The sequence below is a fragment of the Gadus chalcogrammus genome, chromosome 10 (assembly GCF_026213295.1).
Source record: "Gadus chalcogrammus isolate NIFS_2021 chromosome 10, NIFS_Gcha_1.0, whole genome shotgun sequence".
Classification (NCBI taxonomy): domain Eukaryota; kingdom Metazoa; phylum Chordata; class Actinopteri; order Gadiformes; family Gadidae; genus Gadus; species Gadus chalcogrammus.
In genome coordinates this window covers 16,607,811-16,635,708 of record NC_079421.1, presented here as the reverse complement: position 1 = coordinate 16,635,708, position 27,898 = coordinate 16,607,811, and the positions used below count along the sequence as shown (strand labels likewise).

General features: G+C 45.9%; 1 protein-coding gene across 4 annotated transcripts in view; it reads right to left on the bottom strand.

Annotated features, from left to right (window-relative positions):
• Positions 1-27,898, bottom strand: part of drp2 (dystrophin related protein 2) — a 127,387-nt gene that overhangs the window by 52,152 nt on the left and 47,337 nt on the right. For 2 of the 4 annotated variants that reach the window (XM_056600380.1, XM_056600384.1), the window contains exons 1-3: positions 19,525-19,625; positions 15,649-15,883; positions 832-988 (exon numbers count right to left, since the gene is read on the bottom strand). In XM_056600380.1, the coding sequence (XP_056456355.1) occupies positions 832-988; positions 15,649-15,695 (204 nt within the window). In that variant the 5' untranslated portion in view covers positions 15,696-15,883; positions 19,525-19,625. Of the gene's footprint in view, positions 1-831; positions 989-15,648; positions 15,884-19,524; positions 19,626-27,898 lie in introns of those variants that run through there. The other 2 variants (XM_056600382.1, XM_056600383.1) reach the window with 1 other exon arrangement.

Here is a 27,898-nt window from a genome sequence, read left to right as displayed (position 1 = left end):
GCAAGCATCGTTGATCAGCTTGTGGTGAAAGTAGATGTGGATGGCATCCATTCAATTCCACATTTAGTTTACAATCGATTAAAAACGTCAACTCTGGTGATGGATGCTGGTGAGCAAATGTTTTAATTGTCTTCAAATGACATCAATGTTGGTGATGCTTGGACACTTTTAAATGTATATAACATCATGATCAATTTGGCTTGAAGCAGTGTGCACACACACACACACACACACGCACACGCACACACACACACACACACACACACACAATCATACAAAACAGACACACACACACACCCAAACAAATTAAAGCAGCGCTACAAAACAAGGTAATTCAACAAGAATCAGTAAAAACTAATGAAGACATCCTGCTGGAGTGTCCGGAAACCACAGTGAAATCCTACCTCATCTTTATCCCCCCCTAGATCGATCCGTTCATCGATAACAAGCCAGACTGACTGATGCATCCTGGAATTTAGTCGTTATTTTGACAGACAGCTGAGTAATAGGAGCTTAGAAGTTGTTAGGGGAGGGCAGGCTGCTCCATGGAGGAGATGAAGTGTCATTCACAGTCTTCCGGGTAGGGAAAAGGGAAGGGCATCCAGGACATTGTCAGACCCCTAAGGCAGATTCTGCCACGGTGTGAATTAAACGAGTCCCGCTAAGACATTATTAGCCCGAAACTTGATTTCCGATGACAGGATATACCCGATACTTCTCGGTAGCAATTTGTACTCACTTCATCGTAGTCGGGATACGATTAGACACACTAGTGTCTAATCGTAGGCTTTATGTGACCGTAGCATTTGGGGTACGATCCGAGTACGGTACCTGGTGGAACTCTGCCTGGTGCTGGACGGCGCTGACATCGCCCCCTATGGGAAGCTGCTGGGACAGCTCCTCGTCCTTGGAGGTCAGCCACTCAACGATCTCCTGCAGGGACAACTGCAGCTTGCCACTGTTGTCCGAGAAGGCCTCCAGCCGCACCCTAAAGACGCAGGAACCCACGCACACACACACACACACACACACACACACAAAACAGAATCGGTTGAGCACTAAATAATGGGTTCAGTAACTGAATATATCAAAAAAAATAAATTCAGTTGTTTTTCTAAGTTAGTAATTTTTTCGAAGATTCATTCTGAAATGTGTTTTTTTAAAACAAAACTATCTATACGTGTGTGTGTGTGTGTGTGTGTGTGTGTGTGTGTGTGTGTGTGTGTGTGTGTGTGTGTGTGTGTGTGTGTGTGTGTGTGTGTGTGTGTGTGTGTTTCTCAGCCAATAAGCGGCCCTGGCCGTGTATTGATTCCTTGTTGCAGCCCTGGCACAACAAGAAATCAATCAGGTTCGAAGTATTATGTAGAGCAGATTGGGGCTGTTCACAGGTGCGCTGGCGCACACTTGGAACCCAATAGAGGGGTGATGAGTCCGTTTGCCACCTGCCTGCAGCATGGGACATCCCATGAGGCATGGAGGGTGTGTTTGGGGTGGCAGTATGGTCTGTGTGTGTGTGGTTGTGTGTGTGTTTGTAATGAGTGTATGGTGTGTATGTGTGTGTGCGGGTGGGAGGGGAGTGGTGTGTGTGTGTGTGTGTGTGTGTGTGTGTGTGTGTGTGTGTGTGTGTGTGTGTGTGTGTGTGTGTGTGTGTGTGTGTGTGTGTGTGTGTGTGTGTGTGTGTATGGGAGTTTTCTTTTTAAATGTTTTCCTTTACTGCATGGTACACAGGTCATCTGCCAAGCCTGTCAACACAGAGATGATGAGTGGGAACAGGATCCAAAGCTTGAAGAGAGATGCTTGGAGGAGGGAGAGAGAGATTTAAAGAGACAGAGAGTAAGCCATCGAGAGAGAGAGAGAGAGAGAGAGAACGAGAGAGAGAGAGAGAGAGAGCGAGAGAGAGAGGAGATGAGATAGGAGAGAGAACGGAGAGGAGAGAGAGAGCGAGAGAAGAGGAGGATAGAGAGGACGACGATGAGGAGAGATATGACAGAAGAGAGAGAGAGAGAGAGAGAGAGAGGAGAGAGAAGAGAGAGAAAAAACCTGAAAGAACGAAAAAGTCTTTGTTGGCTGCTGACGAACACTGACTGGGAGAAATGCGAAGGGAACTCAGTGTGGCTGACAGTGACGACAACGTCGATGTATCCGGCTACAGATAACGTATGCGGGGCTGGATGTGAACCTAGTCCCCTGGCTCATGAGTCACAAAAATAGAAAGCAAAATATAAAAAACATCCACCGTAACCTGCCAGGATCTCCCACTTCCTGTCCACCTGCGCTCGCTACACCTTCAGTGGGCCATGTCTGCACCACAACACCACAATTATCATGCTCAACTGACTCCAACATTAAAATTAAATTACATTTCGATGAATTGCAGAATTTTGACAGGATAGTCGTTCCGCTTTCCGCTGAAGGTTTCCGGGTTCAATCTGGAATGTCTGCAGCATACCTGTAGGCATTCTAACATCTCGCCCCCACCAATACCGTGGCCTCAACTGTGGCACTCGCCTCCCATTTACTTTGTATTGGAGGCGTGATCGTGTGGTGCAAGGGATTCTGGGAAGGCTGGCGTGCGGGCGGGGGATTGCGATGCGTGTAAAGGGAACGCAGAAAAGTTTAACTTGAGTCCATTTTATGCAAATGAGTGCGTCTTGCAATGCGTGTCCAGCCATGCGATTGGACAATGGTCATTCAGTGAGTTCTGTCAGCCCATACAGACTCGTGGTTGAATTTTCTTTCCTTGTTTTATGCACTTCCATCAACAAAGTGGTAAACCCCCCCAAGCAGCCACCAGAGAGGGTGCGGGGCGTTGCCTAGCTTTGCCACGCTCAAGGCTACTTGTTTGGTTGGGCCGAGCCCTTAAGTAGGACCCCTCCCACACAAGCACTGTTTTTTTTGTTTTTTTTCACCATCCGTCACTCATAATAACACTTTTAAATAACTACACAGTAGACAGACCAGATCCTGTATAAGACAACCGGCCACGTCTGACTCATACTTAAAAAAAAAAAAAGCCAAAAATAGCTTATCATGAAGGACATCAACATCTATGAATCGACTATGAAGCTGAGTCACCAGTTGGTCAACCCCGCATGACTGTAACCATCCTGACGAGGCAGACTGTCCTCAGTGTGTCAGGTACAGATTGTAGGTTCATCATATTACTCTGGGAAGTGTAAGTCCACATGGTTTCAGGTGAAGGGGTTCAGGGCCTGCAAACCACTGTGGACGGAGGTTGAGCTGAAGTCAAGCTTGTATTATTACTTTCTATTGATAGGGTCCCCGGTTCAAATGTGTGTTGGCAGACCTGAGTGAATCAGGAGGTCATGTGATCTGTTGTCTCGGGGAATGACCCTCGCGGCTTTCTGAATGCCAGTTTTACTCTTGTGTGCTGGGCAGACGAATCCATGTTCGTAGGGCTGTTTTTATGTTTTTCTGAATATGTCCAGGTTGGAACTAGAATATGAGTGCATGGTTGGTCTTCTATCCTACCAGTTATAGAGTGTTACATTTGTATAGCTTAATGAGTTGAGGACGTTAGCACTCAGCTCAACATTAACACCAACGCTTGAGGGTGTCGTTTATAACTATGCTAAGAAACATAATCAAATCAACTTTAATCATTTATTTTTCTTCATCACTTTTCTTCGCTTCCCACTTATTCCACTGAAAACGAATGACATGTTTAACATGAACGCGATGAGCCGTAGAGAACGCCAGCTATCACTGTCACGTCCAAATCCAGTAAATCATAAATTCAATACTTTAAATAGAAATGATACATACGCATATATATATGTGTATATTTACACACACACACACACACACACACACACACACACACACACACACACACACACACACACACACACACACACACACACACACACACTCTTATCTGAACGGTGAAATGCACTTGCATGGTTGGCCTATATCACATCTAAAAAGTGTTTGTTCAGCATTCACTTAAATACATAATTGTTGTATTAGCCACCTTTGAGTTAATTATTTATTTTATTTATTTTTCTCTCTCTCTATCTCTCTCTCTCCCCCTTTCTAATAAACACACATAGGCTGAGACAAAGTCATGGAATGGAATCAGTGGAACAGCAGACACTGCCGTGTTATAGGATTCTCTTACGAGGAGAAGAGGGGGGGGGGGGGGGGGGGAGGAGCGAAGGGGTCACGGAATGAGAGGAGAAAGGATACAGAGAAGAGAGAGGAGAGGAGAGGAAGACTAGAGAGGTGAAAGGAGAGAGGGAAATGGAGAGAGGATGGAGCGGGGGGGAAGGAGAGGGTAGAGGAGAGAGGAGAGGGGAGAGGGGACAGGGGAGAGGCGAGAGGAGAGGTGGATATGAGAGGGGGAAGGGGGGAGGTAAGAGGAGAGGGGAGAAAGGAGAGGGTAGAGGAGAGGGCAGAGAAAGAAGAGAAGACATGACAGAGGTGATTACATTTCCGCTTGAAACATCATTATATTCATTCATAGGCTATTTATTGGGAATTCTAGCTGTCCTTTGAAGAGAATATGCTAGGTGTTTGTGTGCGTGCGTGCGTGTGTGTATGTGCGTGCGTGCGTGCGTGCGTGCGTGCGTGCGTGTGTGTGTGGTTGTGTGTGTGTGGAGAGAGCAAACAAAGGACTTGGAGCACGACAAGCCAGTTTATTATGAGGTGTAGTCATTTCATTAAGTGCCTGCGGGTATTAAACCAAAAAGGAAATGAGTGAGTGAGTGATGAGTGAGTGTGTGGGCATATTCAACAGTTTGTACATCACAAGCAGAGTTTAGCCAGGTTGTCTCAGTGATGCTCTCAGTGGATGTTTAAGAGGGCATCACACAGGTGACTAAGGCTTTCCTCCAGTTGTCTCATGACCCTTTTCATGACCCTTTGCATTAAGAAACACTTATAAAACTTGTTTGACCCCAATGTTCTTCAACAGTGTTATTAGACGCAACACAGAGATGAGTAAATTTAGCAAAGCATTCTGCGCCTCTCTGAGAGAGAGAGAGAGAGAGAGAGAGAGAGAGAGAGAGAGAGAGAGAGAGAGAGAGAGAGAGAGAGAGAGAGAGATATCTCGGTAAGGTTACGGTCATTAAAGGCTAATTGTATACCAGCACAAATAGGAAGGTAATAGAACACTCAAGCCTAAGGGGGGAAGAGAGAGAGAGAGAGAGAGAGAGAGAGAGAGAGAGAGAGAGAGAGAGAGATTGAGGGAGAGAGAGGAGGAGAGAGGAGAGAGAGAGAGAGAGAGGAGAGAGAGAGAAGAGATGAGAGAGAGATGAGAGCGAGAGGAGAGAGAGAGAGAGAGAGAGAGAGAGAGAGAGAGAGAGAGAGAGAGACATAAAATAGCCTTAAAGGTTGTGAATGGGCAAGGCCATATGGGCCATATAAACCGGGTAACAACCCTTTAAGGTCAAGCCAAGGTCTGATTAAATATACACTGTGATAAATAAGATAAATGCATGATTCAACCTCCTAGTAAAAAACAACGACATGTGTGAAATAAGTCATATAATCCAATATAATAATAAAACAATGAAAAAGACGTTGCTTCTCTCTTTTACAGCTCCTCAGCCTGTAGTGGCCTGAGCTCATCTGACATGCACAGGACGGGCTATGGGAAATCTGTCAGGATGACAGACAATGCTAATCAATACCAATGGGATAACTGTGCAGACGGCTACCTGGCCAACTGTTTCCTGTGTCCCCTGTTTCCACGTCCTAGACCTCAGCATTCTGCACACTCTCCAGCAACGCAACATTATGCAGGCTCTGCTTCAAACGCAACAGAGAGAGAGAGAGAGAGAGAGAGAGAGAGAGAGAGAGAGAGAGAGAGAGAGAGAGAGAGAGAGAGAGAGAGAGAGAGAGAGAGAGAGAGAATTGGACGTGAACTTCTATGACAACAGTAGTTCATGTGTGATTATGGTACATGAATATATGCGTGTATATTTTATCATGCCGTTCACCGGGAAGGAGTGTGTTGTTTTACTGTGTATGACACCCTGTATTATGGCGCTCATTGCTAGTCAAAGCGAGCGACACGGCGTCCCGTGTGTAGCTGGCTCTTAAATGAAATGCAGTTTCCGTGCCAAATTGAAATCCAATCTGCATCACTCTGCGCATATTGCACTCTGAGCGGGTGTGGGTTGGTGTGTGTGTCGGGATGTGTGTGTTTTGGGATGTGTGTGTGTGTGTGTGTGTGTGTGTGTGTGTGTGTGTGTGTGTGTGTGTGTGTGTGTGTGTGTGTGTGTGTGTGTGTTGTTGATTGGGCAGCAGGCTCGATCTTTGTGTGTGTCTGGTAGGGTGCGTGTGTTGGGTGAGGGGTGGGCAGAGTGTTTGTGTTGGGGTGTGTGTGTGTGTGTGTGTGTGTGTGTGTGTGTGTGTGTGTGTGTGTGTGTGTGTGTGTGTGTGTGTGTGTGTGTGTGTGTGTGTGTGTGTGTGTGTGTGTGTGTTCCTGTGAGGTGGGCCTGGTGAATGACACGGCCGAATTGCAGCAGGCCTGTGGACTCTCTTTCTCAAAGCACTTTGCTTTGCCCAAAAAAATAAAATAAAGTAAATCACCTTCACGGCATGCCAGACTGAAATCTAATCAAACATCCAATCACTGAAGACAAAGCAGCAGAGCCAGAGTGGGGTCAGCCAGAATCAGTCATAACTTGGGGACATTTTCAATAAGGAAATGCCAGAGTTACCTCCCAATGTCACACAGTAAAGACACAGAGAGAGAGAGAGAGAGAGAGAGAGAGAGAGAGAGAGAGAGAGAGAGAGAGAGAGAGAGAGAGAGAGAGAGAGAGAGAGAGAGAGAGATCAGAACGAGGGCTAATGCCCCAGTTAGCTGATCATTCATGGGAAGAGGAGCACAGCATGTGTTTGGTGGATTTTTCAGCAAGCTCCAAAAAAAGTAAATATAATATCAAATTAGAGCTAGCCATCTACCCAATAGCACCCCTACCTCCTTCGCTCTGAGGGGACGTTCAGGGATAAAGAGGGAGCCGAGATGATGCCTCTCACACACAGACGCTCACACACACACACACACACAAACAGACGTTTGCATTAATCTGTAAACATTATCCGGCGCTTTGAAATTATGTGAGGGATTAATAAAAAAATTGAATTGCATGAAATGTGGTGTTTGCTGTGTCATTAGACCCAGAAACGTTTATAAAAGCAATCCCAGCCAACGGTTGACTTCATTAATGCAATTTATTTTTGTAGATGTATTTTTCCTTAGCTTACTTTAGATCTTTTTCTGTTTGGCTAGATGGCTCAATTAAAGACGCATGAAAGTACTAATTTCCTCCTCGAGAGTTTGTGTCCCACATACACTCCTACACTCCGTATATAACGTTGATAACACCACTGGGAGGCCCTCAAACTACCATAACAACATCAAACCTTAAAGGATCAACGCACACTTCCACTTCAAGTTTACCTCCTCCCTTTCTCCTGTTGAAATCTGAAACGCAGAATCATCTTTAGAGGCGGAAGACGGTGGCACTTCATCAAGGTTAGGGTGTACACACACCCACGAATAAACACCACAAAGGACTTCTATTGGAAATAAATTACCTTGTGACCTATTGCAAATCCAGACGAGATGCAGCACCAAGAGAAGGAACTCGCCCACCCCAAGAGTGCGAGTGACTCACCGCTATCTTCAGTCGCGTTAACCAGCACAAGCAGGGTGAGTCAGACGCTAAGCTTAGCCACATTCAACTAAAGATACACGGTGAGGCATTGTTAGTTGTGCATATGTTTATGCATGGTTAATATATGTACGTGTGCAGGCGTATACCCAGTAAACACACTGAATACGAATGCTTTAATTATGGAGATGCGTTTGTAATATATGATGCACGGTATGTTAGGTAGGGGATAGGGCTGCTGCTTTCAAATGAAAGCCTACAACGGGAATCTTGAAGTTTATCCATTAAAGTATGGTATATACTTTATGATAATTAATAATAAACAAGTCAGCCTGTTGCGCCAGTTTATTGCAGGCATTATTTTAATATGATTGTTTTGACCACGGATAACAGTGATGGGCTACCTTAACGGACAATGTAATTGCTGTTTGCGTTTCCAACTCATCGACTAATTCTACTTCGACTGACGGCTATTTCATTACACTGAAATTACATTACGTGATTTAACATAGCGTGAATAAAACTTCCAAACATAACCTTGTCTCTAAACATTCTGCTGAGAACCGTCATACGCTTTTCAGGGCAACGATGTCATCAAAATAAGATTTTTGTTATTGCTTTGATTAAGAGAAAATTACATATTCTACCTTCAAATCACAGGTGTAAATGGCGAAGGCTATAACTATGTCAGTGCATCCCTGACCAAACAAGTGCACACACACACACACACACACACACACACACACACACACACACACACACACACACACACACACACACACACACACACACACACACACACACACACACACACACACACACACACACACACACAAATGGTTCCTTGGATCCTTCTTGACGCAGTGGAGAGGGGAGGGTTCTGGTGGGAGAGAGGAGAAGCTTACCAAGTCTGACAGGTAGCAGGCATGGAGTACTATCAGGGCATGATGAGCGCGTTTATGTGTGCGTGTGTGTGTCAGTGTTTGTTTGTGTGTGTGTGTGTGTGTTCATTCCCTTTATGAATGAATGTGTACAAATATGTGCATACATTTGTGCTTCGAGTTGATATTACATTTGATATGGACTCCTTTTCACACATCCCTACTGCTTTATTATATATTATATAACAGTCGTTGGGACTGTGGAGGCCTCTACTTTCTTTGATTCATCATTTTGATGTGTGTTCGAGTTTTGATTGTCAGGGTAGTGCAACCCAGACGCTGTCAAATATAATTGCCTTCGTTTGCCCAAATTTTTTTTCTTCTTAGAGAGACATGTTCTCAGAGATATTCTCTTTCTGCTAAAGACTGGAGTACACCCTTTCTGCACACTCCACACCACCTTTCCTGATTGCTTTATTGGGTACAGAGTGTGCACGGAACCTGGTTACCAAGCCCTGCTAGTCCGAGCTCGAACCTGGGATTTGTTCCGCACGAGATGATTGTTGTAATAGCACAGCACCCTGGGAAACCCTGACAAACACAGACACACACACACACACACACACACACACACACACACACGAACATTGGGTACAATGTTACATTAGAACAGATGCACGCAGACACAGACACCCACACAAACACACACAAATGCCTTGCAGAACAAAACACATTCAGATATACATATGCAGACAAACGCATGTAACAAACAGCGCAGATATGCACTCCTATATACGCATGCACATATATACACACCATTTATTGATTCGTTCCCACAGTAGCCCATCAATTCCATACTGGGATTTCCCATCCGACACAGCATCTGAGAAAGTTAAGTTTGTTGCGAAACTCGCATGCAATTGACATGGGAGGAACCCACCCAGCGATCCAGCTGTGACTGTTCTCCCAACGGCGTTTGAAGCACTCCTTTATTAAATCTTAATTCCCAGGCTCACCGGCACATCGTGAAACAGCTTGACTTGAAACACCAGAAATCTCTGGGCAAAAGGGGCTGAGGCATGAGGGAGATGCATCTAGAGCACAAGGGGCCGAGGGATCGAGGGAGGGTAGAGAGATAGCGATGTTGGAGGGGGGGGGGGTCGGGTAGACAAAGCTCTCTGTTGTGGGAATCCAGCGGGACGTCAGAGTCTGCCATGTTTTGTCAAATGGAGTGTCACTCAGACGAATCAAACGGGTCAAACAGTCGCTTCAACTGTGAAATATGGGTCAAAGGCGTTGCGCGTGGGTTACCTGCTCAAACAGCAGAACAGCATCTGTCACCCCCTCTTCAGGAATCCCCCGAATAACCTCAAACACTTTCTGAGGATGAGCAACAAGGCCAAAAACAAAAAGAAAACGCACTGTAGGACGCAGACTGAATCTCCGAAAGCGGAACTGACAGTCGGTTCGTACACGCGTAAATCCTAATCCCCCGTCACTACCAACAGCTCGATCTTTTGCTGCTGCTGACCCTAAAAGAATAACAATTATGTCATTGGACACTGGTGGGAGCTGCAGGCGCTGGGTGGATCGCCTGTGTGTGTGTGTGTGTGTGTGTGTGTGGGGGGGGGGGGGGGGGGTCGCAGGAACACTAGGGGGCTAAGTGGATCCGGGTAGCTGAGACCGGGTTGAAACCATGCTGTGAGGAGGATGGAGGATGGAGATTTTAAGAGTCAGAGACATGAGCAAGAGAGAGAGATCGATAGAGAGTGCTTTAAAGAGAGATACGGTTGGAAACCTGAAAGAGAGGGGAGATGAGGGAAACAGCCTTTGTTGGCTGGTGAGGAACAGACGGTGAAAAATGTCAGGGGAATGCAGTGTGGCTAGATGGAGAGAGAGTGTTAGAGAGTGAGAGCGAGAGCGTTAGAGAGAGAGAGATGCAAAATCCAGTTGTTGATTTCTATCCATCCCCAAGGGATCACTTGAACACACCTTATTTCAATAATAAGTTTAATCACCATTGGCGGTGGATGATAATTGGGCTCAGTTGACATATATAAATAAACACAGCTGCTCTTCACACGCTGTGTTAGTAAAGGCAGAGCTGGTTAACCAGAATGTAAATATGAAGGATGCCACAGAGACGTTTACAGGACACTGTGACGGTAACGTAAAAATAAAAATCCACAAAATATATTGAGACGAAGGAACAGAACCAGGACATCAACAACAACAACAACAACAACAACAACAACAACAAGCTGAATCCACAGCAGAAACAATGCAGAGGTCTCCCCTTGCCCTCAGAGTGACTCTGGCCTGTGGGCGGGACCTCTGCAGTCATCCAAGCCGTGTGGCGAACACATTCACATCATTCTGCTGTGACGCCCACGCCAGCCCTGGGAGGACATTCCCCGCCGCGCAACGACCAGGCCCCCGCAACGCAACCAGCCCCATACAATAGAGATATGGTCTTGGTTAGCTATCCCTCCCCCTCAGACACACATGCGCACACAACCGCAGAAATACATTTGAGTGCCATGAACATTTAAACATAGGCCTCCATGCGTTCACGCACACACCCGCAAACTAGCTTGCAGGTGTGCAAAAACCCACAAGCATACTTGAGCTGACATTCATCAAAGTAACCCAGTAAATACCTTGCACACGATTGGGCATCAAAGCAGATAATCTTTAATGATGTTAAATAGTAAGACAAGATTAGGTACACTATTGAAGTTTGCATGTAAACCACCTTTTTTTTCCCTGAAGAAAACAAAAACCTGACCTAGCTTCGGCTGGTGTTGAGAACAACTAGTGCGCACAACATCAGGAGAGTAGATTCAATAGCAACTGTGACAAAACCCCATGTGCTTGGTTAGCACTCATCGGCTTAATGATTGTTTCCCCAGGAACCTGTTAGCTCCTCTTCTTGCACCTCCATTAGTGGTGTAAAAACAGAGCACCACTTTTCTATATGACATTGCTTTCATTGTACAAATATAATTGTTTTATCGGTCTTGGAACTTTTGGCCCAAGATATTACAGCCAAACCACACTTTTGATTATCATTAGGATTATTATCAGTGTACGTGACAGGTTTTCGGTATTGGGCATAAAAATGTCCCTTGGATAAGCTATTTTTGTTGGTTTGTTTTGGAAAGAAAACAAGCATATAATCAGTGAGTTCTTTTCAATTGGAGGCATCTGGGAAATAGTAACAATAAATTATGCTCATATTTTCTGGGTAGATGGTCCACTATTGTAAATGATGTACTAATAACTGTATACAACATCATGATGTATTGATCTATATGCCTTGTCATTGCTCTTTATACTGTAACTCATTTACAAGAACCACACAACTTACTTATGATTTGTTTATCAGGGCAATATACATCTAGAATAATGTCTAACAGTGTAGGGATTTGTTTACATTTTCATGCAAATTGCCCCATGGGTAATAAAACTTCTATCCATTACATGTGTGATAACAGAATGGTTTCTGTACACAGTGAAGAATGGCTGAATCGTTTCCTTTGTCAACACTGGGAGAGCACCGTGAAATCGATGCGATGCACAACTCACTCAGATTTTAAATGCCTCTTTTTTTTCCCCTCTCTCTCGAAAAACGGTCACACCTCCCTGGCTTTGACATTCGCGGTGGCGTCTTTCATCTTACATTATTAACCACAGATATTTCATTGCCTAACGGTTTAATTGGATAGTGGCACAAAGGACCTAGATGGGCAGTTAGTTTCTCACTCATCTCCCCCCATAAAGGCTCAAAGGCCTGTCGCTCACGGGGGTGACGGGCTATTATGAAGCCAGTCATCTCTTTCCATGGGTTGAAATTCCACAACACTTACTGGTGATAGCCGTCAAGGTTAGAAAGTTCTCTAAAAAATAAACAGTCTCGACCAATCACGTCCTACTGTTCTCTCGCCAAATAGTCGATCAGGGTCAGCTTGGGGTGAAAATCCTCCAAATGTTGAATAACACGCTTCTACGCACAGAGCAGCGCAAGTCAAAGTCCCCCCCACCAAAGGCAAGCATATCGAAAAATAGAATAGAATTCGTCTGGGCAAAAATCCTTGCTGCTTTCTGATCATTTCAACGAGGGAAACGAAAAAAAGTATTAATCTTGTCAAAACCTAAAACACAAACTATGTAACGTAACCGATTGCATTGATCAACTGTACCCATAAATAGGCTCATCTGTTGTCCCCATCATCCATCATCGTCTTCCCAACGCACATTCCACCACTCCTGTCTGGCATTCGTCGTGTGCGCATCCATCCGGTGATTCCCGCTCTTTTCCGGCCCTCCCTCCGACGCACATGGCCGCCACGCAGAGAGGCCACGGCGGGGGCTAAACGCCGGTCGCCGCGGGCGTTCGGTAACGATCTCATTACTCAGCACTGCAGGGGACGCGCCGCTTTCTACAGCAATCCCCTCAAACAGCTCGGATTCCTCAAACCCCCACCAACAACACAAGCCCCAGCCTCCGACCCCACCCCCTTCCCCCCACCAGCACAGGGGTCAAGTGGGCTAAATGCACGGGGGTCAATGGTGTAAATGGTGTGTGGGAGTGGAGTTGAAGACGTGACAGGCCCGGTCGACTACCAATTAAGGGACCCGGCAAGGACACAAATGGCCTCTAATTGTATTGCGCAGTCGCGGGCACTGTCTGCGGCCTGATGTGCGCGACAGCGAAATTAACCCCTGGCAAATAAATAATAAATACGGCGAGTGGAGAAAAGCTATTGAAAACGACGTTAAACGACATCACATTAATAGAGACAGCGGTTTTAGTCGAATGGTGGGCTGCAATGGTGCAGCACAACATTGACAGCAAGAGAACTTGTAGAACAGAAGGTGGAAATGAGGACAAATGAACCGTCTGTATAAGTAGGGTCGTTTCTGGTTAAAGGGATAATATGCAATATTTCGGCATTCAACTGCGTAAAAACGACCGATGTTAACCATATTGTCGAGGTCAAACCCAGAGATTCTGTAGTTCCAATAAGGCCTCTTTTTGTTACATTTGTACGCCTTTCAAGGGCTTCATTGTCCCTTTACCCCCTTTTTGGGAAAGACACAAAAAACACTATCGATTTACCTTACTATGACAAGCTACAAATCTACTGCAGTGTTACCCACACATTGGCATTACTACGGCGGGTCATTTCCCCATACAGTGACTTTGATTTTTTTACTCTTTCAAATGGGTAAAAAAGTTGGAGTTCTTTGCAGAGCTGCGCTCAAAACATTGATACGCTCTCGCTCATACCAACATGGTAGCCCCTCTACTCTCTACGTGCACACTCTGAATCAAACACCATCACGCGCAGGAGGAAGGATTGTTTTTGGCTATTCCCTTCAGAGAAGACATCTTGCTGAATTCATTAATAGAATCAAACTGAAGTTCACAAATGGTTAATATTAGGGATGCCAGGAATACCAAAAAACGAATCAACACATGGTCTCAATCTGAACGAGAAGTAGTGTTTTGGTGTTCTAGGAACATATTTTGGGTATAAAAGAAGTTGGATAGTTTCAACCAAGGTAGACATATGAAGAGTCTGTTTAACCTCCTTTATATAAAGTCTATGTTAAGTCGGTTGAATCTGTATTCTATACATTAGATGTTAATTCATTTTAATATGTTTTATATAGAGTCTATGTCCAGTCAGTTGAATATGTAGCTCAGGAGGAAGAGCAGTTGTCTTGCTTGTTCGATCCCCAGCTCCTCCTAGCTGAGTGTTGATGTGTCCCTGAGCAAGACACTTAACCCTAACTGCTCCTGACGAGCTGGCTGTCGCCTTGCATGGTTGACTCTGCCGTCCGTGTGTCAATGTGTGTATTAACTGATGTAAGTCGCTTTGGATAAAAGCGTCTGCTAAATGCCCTAAATGTAAATGTAAATGTAAATAATAAGTCAGTTTGTTCTGTTTAATTAACAGTCTATGTTTAGTCCGTTTAATCTGCATTCTCTACATTACACGGGATGTCACTTTAATTTGTTTTACATAGAGTCTATGCTCAGTCTGTTTGATCTGTTTTATGTACAGTCTATGTTAAGCCTGTTTGATCGTCTTTATTTACATCTCATCTGCATCCCACCCACACCAGAGCTCCACGGGCCATGGAGTACTCTACCTGCTCTTAACCGTTGTACAGCTAGCGGGATACACTTCTATACAGCAAATTCATTCCATTGGGAACGTTTGGAGTTTATTGCGATTCAGTTAGTCTTTTTTTTTAGGGAAGGGTACTTTGTAATTCAGCTATTGTGTATGAATATTGACAAAACAATGGCTCTAAAGAGAGGAGGGCTGGCAAGCGTCGGTATCCACTCCCAGACACACGGTACGCATAACGATGATCACGTCTTTAGTTCCCTGTGTCAGATCGCTGTTATTCAGAGCATAAATCTCTGTTGAATATCCTCATTTATTTATTTTTTTTGTTATAGAGTGAGATAGAGAGAAAGGTATGGGTGATAAAGGGGGGGACATGCAATATGTGAACACGGGCAGGATTCGAACCCGGGTCGCTACGTTCAGGACTGAGCCTGCGTGCTCATAAAGTTATATTTAGTATGATTGTCTTGACCATGGATAATGATAACATTATCTGCAGCTGTTTGGGTTGTTGACTGATTTAAAGGTTATTTAGCAAGTAAACGTTATGCTACTTGCAGCCATTTCATTCAAATGAGACGACATAACGTTAATTATCTTGACTAAACACAACACGAATATAACTTTTATACATTAACTTATCCGTGAAAATGAATTCTCCTTGAGTCACATCTGATAGATTTTCCAAGCCAATGGTGGCGGAGACAAAACGTCCCCTCGTCGCACGCTACGTCGCAAAGCAATCAAACATGCATCTTTTTTTTTTCTTTCTTTTTTTAACCATAGACAAACTCAAAATGTGTCGTCCATTCATCGTCCATCCATCCAGCCCCCTATCATTCCACCAGCCATCTATCCGTCGACCCAGCCTGTCGTCCACCGATTCACACATTGCTCATCCATCCTTCCATCTGTAAATGGGATTCAGTTAAAAAGTTTACTTGATAACAAGGAGACTCCAAAACGACCACTCACCGGATGTTGTGGGACTTGCGTTTGATCTCATTCCAGCAGAGGTTCATGTCGGCTGGATGGTGCTTTCCCCCTCCTCCTTCTCCTCCACCTCCACCACCTCCTCCACCACCTCCTCCTCCACCTCCACCTCCTCCGCGCAGCCTCCTGCAGACCGCCCCCTCCTCCGGACCCTCACCGTCGCCTGCCGACTGACACGGCACGCAGTGGCATCTTGGCCACGAGGGCCGCCCCGCAGCTACACACACACACACACACACACACACACACACACACACACACACACACACACACACACACACACACACACACACACACACACACACACACACACACACACACACAATAACATGGAGATACACACACGCAGAAACACACACAGACGGACAAACAAACATGGAGAAACACACACACACACACACACACACAATTTGGAGACATACACACACACACACACACACACACACACACACACACACACACACACACACACACACACACACACACACACACACACACACACACACACACACACACACACAGACGCACACAATATGGAGACATACACACACGCAAACATGGAGACAAATGTACGTAAATGCAAGCACACACACACACACACACACACACACACACACACACACACACACACACACAAGTAAACAAAACACACACACAAAAATAAAGAAGAAAGAGGAGAGAAATTAAATTCAGGTTTGGCAAATTATGTAGGAAAGATGAACATAAGCGAGAGAGATAGAGGGAGGGAGAGGGAGAGTATAAAGTGGTGAAAAATCACATTGAAATGCAACTACACATTGTGACAGTGATTTATATAGGTCCTACACCCACAAAGTCTTTGAGCCTGAGCCAAATCTGATAACATTGTGCCAGTTTCTGAGGCGTTGGACTCAAAATCGTAGGAGGCTGCAAAAGTCCACACTGTTATAGTTCACTATTAAACTCCAGCAAAGAATACAGTTAAGAAGCTTTCTCAGTAGGGAAAGGAGGGAGGCCAAGTGGGGCCTGACGGTAAGAGGTGCAATCCCCCTGATAGGACTGCAGTGAGAGACCACACACACACACACACACACACACACACACACACACACACACACACACACACACACACACACACACACACACACACACACACACACACACACACACACACACACACGAAAAAACACCAAAAATAGTATTAATTGATAGACACAGCCATGTCCATGTATGTCTGTCCACGCTAGGTGAAGAGGTGGTCAGACAGGCTGTGTTTTCTGGTCAGGATGTATTTAAAGACCTGGTTCCTGTGCTGCCCAATGGCACCTGTCTCCTTTGCTTCATTACAAAACCACTACATGAACTACACACACACACACACACACACACCAACTCCCCCACTCTCACCCCCACACAGACACACACAATTAACCCACCCACAGAATAGCGCATACTTACTCACAGACACACACACACCCCCCCCCCCCCCCCCCCACACACACACAAACACACACACACACACACACACACACACACACACACACACACACACACACACACAGTCTTTCACAGTGGGGACATCCATTCTGTCAGAGGGCTAGGGCTCCTCTCTGCTGCTTTCACAACTGTTGGCATCCACAGCCCCGGTCTGTCAGCTACAAAACATCCGTTGTCATCCAGTGTAATACACACACACACACACACACACACACACACACACACACACACACACACACACACACACACACACACACACACACACACACACACACACACACACACACACACACACACACACACACACACACACACGCCCACACACACACTCATGGTACTTGTACAGTAAGAGCATTCTATGTTTTATACACACCCTCTCCCTCGCTGTCCCCCTGCCCAAGTGGTAAATAACAAATCCAGTCTGAAATAGGATGTTCGTTCGGGGGGGGAGGGTTTGTTGCCGCGTCAACAGCCGAGTGAGTGTTTGTCTGCCAGGGGACGGAGGGGACATTAAGCTCCAAGCAGGATCATTTCCTCGCTGCAGCCCTTACTCCTCATTCTACATTCCCCTTCTTCTACCAGCTGGCTTCTATTCGGTTCTGCGTCGCCCGCTCCTTTTCCATTCATCACTTCCTTCTTAGTGCACCTTGGGGTGGCCACCACGAGTATTTCATTATTTCCATGAAGGATTGCAACCACCAACAACCACCCACCACACCCACCACCAGCCACCCACCCTACCTCTGCACCTCTCGCGCTCGGCTTTCATCCTTGTGTGGGGAGCCCCCCCCCACGCCCGCCCGCTGCATCTCGCCCCTCTCACACCCCCTCAGGCAGGCTGCGCTGTATCATCTGTGAGTCAACAGAATATTTTCTCACCTTGTTCCCTAATAAGTGGCGGGGAACGTCGATGTGATGGGTGTCGGTTAACATGTGTAGCAGCCCGGGAGAGACGACGTCTCAGGGCTCGGAATCGATTTCCAATAATGACATCGACATGAACCACGGGGACGGCTGATGAAGCCCGCTAGGATCACAGATAACACACATGTGATCCATGTACCCCCATGCATAGAGCGGAAGGTAGGATAGACAGTTAGGAACTGGAGGGAGGTAGGTAGGTAGGGTGAGAGGGCTGTATGTAGTAGGGTTGGTAGAGAGGGAGGTCGACAGGTAGGTGGGTACGCAGGTATGTATGGAAGTACGTAGGGGTATATAGGTAGGTAGGTAGACATTTTTGGAGGGAAATAGGCAGCTCTTTTTGTGAAGAACATTCTCGCAGGACACACCTTTTTTCGCAATCACTGCAAGTCCCTTTGGGAAAGAATGTGTCTGCTAAGCATTTAAATAGTACTACTTGCATGACCAAATACACACAGCATATGAAGCATATGGAGGCACGGGCTTTTCCCCCCAAAAGACCACAGATATCCTAGTTGTACTATTGGTACACATGGCTCACTCTGAATCAACACAAGAGCTCCTTCCACAAATCTCTTTATTCCAGAGCTTTGGCGGCATCTGCCTTGCTCCTCATGACTGATTCAGAGAGTCTCCCACGTGTAAACCCATCAGGTAGTCCTCCTTCTGGTCCGCGACACACAAGTTAAGTTTTAGACAGGCCCGGGCGTTGATCGAATGTGACGTCGCCCATCGAGGCAAACGCAGACGCAGCGGCAGCGGCAGCAATGTACTCCCAATGCTTCCCAAACCCAGCCGGGGATAATCCAATGACATGACGGAAGAGGAGACAAAGACAGTGTTCCTCATGCTGGGATATTTATGCTATAGCTCCGGGGGTGCATAATCTACATGTGGCGGGAAAAAGCCCGTCCCTCCCTCAACTGTTCCGAAACTCCTGTATCGACGCGACAAACCGCATCTCGGGCATTTTGTCGTACACTTGGTGTTCTCGGACGAATAAACCCGAGAAAAAACAACAACAGCTGAGTACATACTGTTCCCAAAGTGGTGTGAAAACTCTGATCAAGGGAGCTTAGGCTCATTACAGATACGATCCACCGCTTCCCTGGAACACTGAGGCGAGGAGGGAACCACAGCGATTGTTATGCAGATACAACCACGGACTCATCAAACAGCAGCTGTGTGCATAGCGGCGCTGCGTCTATACAGCCCAGGCACTGCTCGGTGGAATCGAGCACCTGGGATTCAGCACAGTTTGCAGGTAAATATCTGGCCCCCCGTTCTAATAAAGGACCCTCAAACGGAGACATTGACTTCATCCCCTGCAACACATTGTCCAAAACTTACTTTTGACATCACCCAGACGCATGCTTCCCTGTCTCTGCCTCTCACATTGGTACGTCTATATAGGCACGGGGAACACCATTGTATGAAATGAAAATTCCCCTGTATATTTACCGTGTGGGTTGCTTCGGTGCAGGCGGAGAATGCAGAAGGAGCTCAGCCGGCGGATACAGAGGCAGGGTGAGAGCGAGAGAGAGTGAGTGACGACAATTCGAAAGGATAGAAAAGAGAGAATGAGGAGCAGAAACAGATGTAAGGGGGAGCGTCGAGGCATGGGGAGGTGTGAGTGTGTGTGTGTGTGTGTGTGTGTGTGTGTGTGTGTGTGTGTGTGTGTGTGTGTGTGTGTGTGTGTGTGTGTGTATGTGTGTGTGTGTGTTTGGTGGGGTGATGGGGGGGGGGGGGGGGGGGGGGGGGGGGGAATGGATGTCTGAGCCAGATATAAGAGACGTGTCTGTCTCCTGGACATTCTTGCTCACACCTACGTGGCTCCGCAACACACGCAGAACATTTCCCAGATGGTCCAAAGGCCATCAGCTTAATGTCCTCCGCCCACGCGGTCACTGACAGGCTGAACATGGCAGAGAAGAGATGGCTCTTAGAATGGCCTTTTGTTAGGCGGGAGACGGGGGGGGGGGGGGGGGGGGAAGAAAAGAAAATCCAATGTGCACATTTTCCATCTCTCCCGAGTGAGACATGCTAGCATTGTTAAAAAGAGGTTTGATTGGCCTCTTTGTGCTCATTCAGCTTCAAGCCCGTCAACACGGCGGCCACGTAAAGCCTGATCAGGACCCTCCAGACTGGGGCTGACAACTCCATTAACGAGACCTAAAGGGTCAAACAAGGAATTCTCTGTGTTGTTCCAGATGTTATTGGAGGAGGACAAATGAAAACAGGAGCCAGGCGGGAAAGGGCCATAAACTAGGAGGCACAGGAGAGACGTGTTAACATGGAGAAAGTGGAAATGGAAGATGAAAGCCTTGGGTTTCCCTTCTAGTTACAGAAAACCACGTTTGGTTAATTAAAGTCGCAGCCAGCAGGGACAGATAAAACTGATTTAAGCTGAATTCCCAAGTGATATTGCAAATCGTATTATCCCCGTTCGACACCCGGCATACATTGAATTCCAATGCGTTCAGCGGCACATTTACTCTAGTGAAAGACATTAAACAGCGTCCAGAGGCCGCCTGGGCTCACACACACACACACACACACACACAGGAGAGAGGGAGGGAAGGGGGAGAGTCACAGACTATGTCTAGTGCTGTTTCAGCTCCTTCATAATGAACGCCAGCAAATCTCATGATTCAGGGAGCATGAGTCTCCAGGTGACCATCTGGAGGAGACTAAGTCAGAATATTCATGGTGTGTGTGTGTGTGTGTGTGTGTGTGTGTGTGTGTGTGTGTGTGTGTGTGTGTGTGTGTGTGTGTGTGTGTGTGTCTGTGTGTCTGTGTGTGTGTGTGTGTGTCTGTGTGTGTGTGTGCGTGTGCGCAACCTTAACTTTGTGTGTGTGTGATTGTGTGAGGGTGAGTGCGTGCGTGCGTGCGTGCTTGCGTGCGTGCGTGCGTGCGTGCGTGCGTGCGTGCGTGCGTGCGTGCGTGCGTGCGTGCGTGCGTGCGTGCGTGCGTGCGTGCGTGCGTGCGCTTGACTGCACGCGTGTCTGCACTAGTGGTCCATCCGTTCCCCCAGCTGACGGCTCCGTGCCGGGTGGGGGGGTCAGTGGTGGCAGGGGGTCCACCCCTCCACTGCCTCTCATGCTGCTGCTGCTGCGGCTGCAGACCCTCAGCCTCTCAGCTCCTCAGACCCTTTGCTACCAGAGCCACCAGCAAACAGCGCCGCCGCTTCCATAACCGCTAGCTGGGAGTAAACAAAGCGGCACTCCCCCAAACAGCCTCTCACCAGAGGGGCATCGAGGACAGCGTGAGGGGGTCGGGGAGAGGGGGGAGGATGGATAAGGCTTGGGGGGGAGAGGGGGGAGGATGGAAGGGGGCACAGATTCTCCTCTGGCAGCAATAACAGCCACACACACACACACATACACACACACACACTGCTGGAGGAGACCCAATGACACAGCTTAACACTCTTGGCTGGGAGGTACACACACACACACACACACACACACACACACACACACACACACACACACACACACACACACACACACACACACACACACACACACACACACACAGGTAAGCTCACATTCACAAACATGTTTCCATTCTCTCCCTCTCTCTCCGACACACACACACACACACACAGGCAGATGCTCGCAAGCACGCATACAAAGGTGACCGTAAATGAGCATGATAATGACAAATTTGCGGACAAAGCTGTATAATTCATGTTTGAACACAAATGAAAACACACACATATACTAACAAACACAAAACACACACACACAAACACATACATACAGACACACTTATATTCTGCTATATGCCCTTAAAATCACTCAAAACCAACATCTGCTTTTAAATTGGTTATTCCTCATGAAACACTGTTGCATTCTTTCGTCACTCTACAACACACTCACACACACAAACACACACAGACACACACACACACACACAGACACAAACAAGCAATCCGAAACCCACTCAAATAAAACAGAACTAACAAACTCCCTGTTCTTGCACCACAACCACATGCAACGCACGGCATTTCATTCTCTTACCACACACACACAAACAAACACACACGTCACACACACACACACACACACACACAAGTACACGAGGGACACACCATTATCCCAAGCCGGATCATTGATATCTCAATGCCGATGTGTCACATCTAGATTCCATTCAACCTCTCATTTGCTCAAGAGCAATGTTGTTGAGCCGAGACCCCCGGCTAAGCCCCAGCGAGAGGCAGCCTGACATGGGGACAAAAAGGGCCGCTCTTTGAGCACTCTGTTATTTGAACACTTCCCTGGCCAATTCACAGCCGGCAGGTAGCACAATAGTAGTTTGATTTGGCTTTCCCTACTTCTTTTGTCAGTGGACCCTGTGAATTTGTGTGTGTGTGTGTGTGTGTGTGTGTGTGTGTGTGTGTGTGTGTGTGTGTGTGTGTGTGTGTGTGTGTGTGTGTGTGTGTGTGTGTGTGTGTGTGTGTGTGTGTGTGTGTGTCTGTCCCGCCGCAAGTGTGGGGTGCCAGAGTGTGAAATTCTTATAATCCGACAGCCTCACACTCTTGCTTGCTTTCTTGCTCGTCTGTGCACACGAGTGTGTGCTTACGCATTTGCACTGGTGTGTACTACATTCGTGCCCCACCCCCCACCCCCCCCCCCCCCCCCCCCCCCCCCCCCCCCCCCCCCCCCCCCCCCCCCCCCCCCAGCCCCCCTGAGCTTGTTTCCCGCTATTCAAGCACAGAGTTGATGCTAACTAGCGCAGAGCAACAAACTCACTCACCCAGACCCCGGTGAACAACACGTATTAGCAGGTACAATGCCCCCACAACCCCCCTCTCCCAGCTCCCTTCTGTAGCGCAGCTCCCTCCATCTGACCACATCACAGCGATGTCTTCATCGCTTTGTTGTCCAGTCATTGCCACTGCCCATCCCCCCCCCCCCCCACTACCACCCCAGACACACATGCACACGTACACACACTCACACACATATTATTGGTTCAGTGTGTGACTTTAATTTGTTAGCATTATATGTTTCCCCTCCCACAGAATCAGCATTGCAGTCTTTAGGAAGCCGGAGGTTGAATTCATGTGGCTCTCTGTGGTAATGATGTGTATGTGTGTGTGTGTGTCTGCGTGTCTGCACCGAGTGTATTGGGTTAAGAAACGCTCGCCACAGATTGAATCCTAGTTTTTTTCTTTAACTGTCAATTTTCCTTCAAGTGTAAGGGAAACCCCAGTTGCGGCTGGAATTTGAACACTGAGATTTGAAATAATTGAAAGTTCTAGGAAGGGGTGGGGCCTGTTATCCCCATGGTTACGACCCATGGGGGTTTTGTGATACTTTTTTGGTACCGTTGTTTTGTATGAGTGTTATTATTATAACGAGCGGTGTTGACTATGAAGTGTTTCACATACTGTGGTGCTCGTATATATAGTATATGTGTCCGAGAAGCATACAGTAACTCTCGCTTGGATGCCACAATAAAAACCAACCACTGCCCAGACATAGATCAACACACACACACTCCCTGTCGTCGACTCGTCAATGTCCCTTTGTCATGACTTTGAAAAATGTATCTCACAAGACACTTGTAGTATAGGTAGTTTAACACGGTAAGAACACTACCCACACAGGTTGGGGGAGAATGGCAAAAACATAGGATTTTACCCCTTGTTTTCTAAATTGGGGACTTATTTCAGTAACAGTGTTTAAGTGACAGCGAAGAATTTCGAAAAAACAAAGTTACGAGTTAAATTATTATAATATAAAACATTGATTATTGTTGAAAGTCGATAAAGAAAAACAAAGAAGACCTCATCGTCAAAACAAAGTTACGAGTTAAATTATTATAATATAAAACATTGATTATTGTTGAAAGTCGATAAAGAAAAACAAAGAAGACCTCATTACCTTTGTTGAAGGGTGATTAATTCCAGAATCAATTTTCTGTGTTTATTAAAAACAGTGCATGTTTAAATGGCTCATTTTCTAATGTCTAGGCCCAAATGCTTTCAAGCTGTTTGAAGTGATTTAAAAAACACAAAAAAAAAAGAAATGCACCCCAACAACATTGATAATCTATCTAATACATTACACCACATATATCTATATGGTGGGAAAAAACAAAAAACAATCCTCTGCCATCGAAATCCAATTGCGCTGGCATCACCACGGAAATGTTGGTCCATCCAATCTACCATCACAGTGAAATGATCTGCCCCGACGACACTGATAACGTCCTTCACAATAACACCATTCCCCTCTGAGGATAGTGTTGTTCTCATTCCATTATACACACACACACACACACACACACACACACACACACACACACACACACACACACACACACACACACACACACACACACACACACACACACACACACACACACACACACACACACACACCACATTCAACAGGGGAGCCAAAAGAACAGTTTAACGCCATTGTAATGCTGAATCCCATTCAGCACAGATCAGAGCAGAGATTCCAAATGACATGGGGTTATACACAATATCACATTTTCCGCTTAGTTGTTTTTTTGCTGACACTCTTTTATCCGAGGCATCTGGTAGTGAATTCAGATGGATGTGAGGTAGGGGTACGGCTTCCTGCTCAAGGATTGATACAGGGGGGCTGGGGATCAAACCCGGAACCTATCGGCTGGGATTTAAACAACCTAGCTAATATGTTATTTTACATCCCGTGCATAATTATCTTTATATCTACTCCCAGAGACCAATACAATACTACATATCCATTGTTCTAGAGACCAATACAAACAATACTAAAACCTCATATTTCTAGACCAATACAAAACGACATAATCATCGTTCTGAATCAAGACCAATACAATACTAAAAAAGAATCTTTGTGCATCAACACAAAACGACATAATCATCGTTTCTAGACCAACACAATACTACAAACTCGATTTTCTAGGCCGACACACAATACGACCAAGGCAACTTTCAAGATCACAACATCATTTGGAATCCCATCCCTCCCGGAGCAGGGTCATGTTTAGACTTCATTTAATGGGAATCGTTAGGCAGGCGTACGCCCCTGCGGCTGTTCCAGTGACACGTTAGTCAGCAAAGGAGGTTAAAAGCAACCTCCATCGCCGCCGCACCGTCTGCTGTTGGGCTGCGTTGCGTTAAGAGGCAGGGCTGAGTTCACCTCAAATTAGGGGGTTATTTCTGTGCCCATCATCCCAGTGGGTATCACAGCTCATTAGGGCGAGTTACCTTTCATAAAAACACGGAAGAGACAGCGCAGCCTGCATGTAGGGCACACCCATCGCTGGATTGGTGGTGAGGAGGAGTTGCCTTTATTTCTGTTGTGTTTATTTGCAGTAGAAATCGTCATTGTTATTGGGGGCGGCATTTACAAAATGTTAATGGTAATGTTAATTACTCTCGTGTCGGCCGGTTACTGCAAGGTTATTTCCCTGGTTGATTTTGATCGTCAACGTGACGATCTTCAGAGACACGTGCTCTTTAGGGATCCTTTGGTCCATACATTTCAGCAGCAGCACAACGGTCGGCTGGTTTTCTTGTTTCCCGCAACCGGCTCTCCGCGGCTAAACCAAATGAGATTCTCAGGGAGCCTCCTTCAGTATCTACCGTATCGGGAGAAATCCGATTTGGGCTTTATGAAAAGATGAACTCCTGCTGCTTGTTCCCTTTCAGATATTCATCAGTCATAAAAGAGAGCCACAAGGGAAGGTAATGAAATATGCAGGTAGGCGCCGCTCAATGGGTGGCCTTCTTGTGTTCCTATTACGGCCATTATTAGATTTGTTTAAACATTGATATATCAGAGGCTGCCTTAGCCAGGCTTCTGTCTTCACAGTCTCATATTGCTCCACGGTAAAACAACATGTACTTAATTATTTTCCTTTTCCGACTTACTCAAACAACTTTGAGAATAAATGTTATCTAGTAAAAAGATTATGTATGAATATTGAATAAAGCCCTTGCAGAATGTAGCGGTAAAAACTTGAAGGGAAACAAACCCACAGCATAAGTACATAGGGACGAATCTTAAGTCGTTTTTATGACATTTATCAGTATGTTTTTGTTTTATGGTTGACAAAGGCAGACAGCGCTTTATGGCTTGTGCAGGGATATACTGAAGTGAACTTGACACTTTTAAAGGCCAGTGAAAAGTTCAACATAAAATTGATATCACAAGGCATTAAAAGGACGACAAAATGTCACCGCCACTCTACCATTCCAGGGCCCCCCCCCCCGTCCTTTAAGACCAAAGGGGCTGAGCGAGGATGAGTGTCCTTCGTGTGCATGATTAACATCCACCGCGATAAAATCTGCTTGCAACTAGCACTAATAAGGGAGGGGGAAGAAGCCGTAAAAGATTCAACACTTAAAGCAAAGGTTCATTTGAAAGCCAAGCATCTCATTATAACTGCGATAGGAGTCCTTTTGACAGCCCTGGCTTCGGCGGTGGCTTCTCTGCTCCTCACTCGCTGGCCTGGCCTGCCTTGTCACGTCCGATTTGCTTTAAAACAGGCCTAGCCGTCAAAGATAAGCGAGAGATGGGAATTTGAATGGACAGCGTGTTGTCAAATAAAAACCCGCTGAATGCCTCTCAATCGACAGTATCAGGGGTGAGCAAATGGTAAGAAGTCTTTAAAGTAAAAGAAAAACTATATTTACTTGCTAGAGGATATTCTATAAAAAAGTTTTTATGTAATGTGTCACAATTGAGTCCAGGCAGGCAAAAATAACCAACTAAATTATAAGATTGACAAGACTTAAGTTATTGTCAATCAAACCCTGAACCATCGATGCGCAATTCTCGCAGAATACTATCAGGCCTAAATTCAGTCCTGTCAAAATATCCTTTTTAACTTAGAAGATACATCACATCAAAGGAGTAGCTGAAAGGTCCTTCACGTTTGAGTTTCTTTTAATTTTGTTTAATCCCATCATAACGTGAGAGAAGTGTTAGTAGGATTCCTAATATTGAATAATGAGATAAAGTAACTAGAAACTAAGAAAATGTAAAAGAAAAAATAAATTGAGAATTATAGCTAAATGTGAGCTCAAGTAATTAAAGGGAAAAAACTAATAAAATAATAATCTAATTAGCTCTATATGGTCTGAAAAGCAATGAAATAAGTGGTGCCAAAGGAATTCTATTAGTCTGAATCACAAATTCAATGTAATTTCTTTAAAGGGCTGCTTGTGATACCATAATACATTGATTCCGTAATACATTGACGTGTGCTTTTGAGCGATTCAAAAAAATTACCCCTACTTGGCTAAAGAGAAATTTCGAGCAATAGTTTTATTATGTGTACATTTGCTGGATGCTTATATCCATTATTACAGTACCACAATTGTATAGTGCCTTAGCAAGGGTGGTCTCTGTGGGAGTTGAACTCCTAATGCTGGCAGGGTTAATGCTAGGCCCCATCAAATATGTCAGCAGGAATACTGAACTAGAAACAGACAGGAGGTATGATCACTCAAAACATTCCCACTCTCACTTACATCTCCTTGCATTCTTGGGTATATCTTGGCTATTTACAAACCACAATATTCTGTGACAAGACATTCCCCGATAGAAGTGGGGTCGCGATAACAATCTGCTCAGCCACCACTCACGGGACACCAGTGACACGGGGGACATACACAACCGTGTACAACGTAATTATAATAGGCAGAAGATCCAACACGAACCTCGCTCTGCCACATAGAAGCAGGGTTAAGCTTGTTTTCTCTGTTGGAATCTTAATGAGAGGAATATGTTCCAGAAAAAAATCTATTTACATGAAATGTGACAGGACAAGTTGAACGTGGAAAAACACGAGGGTAAAACGA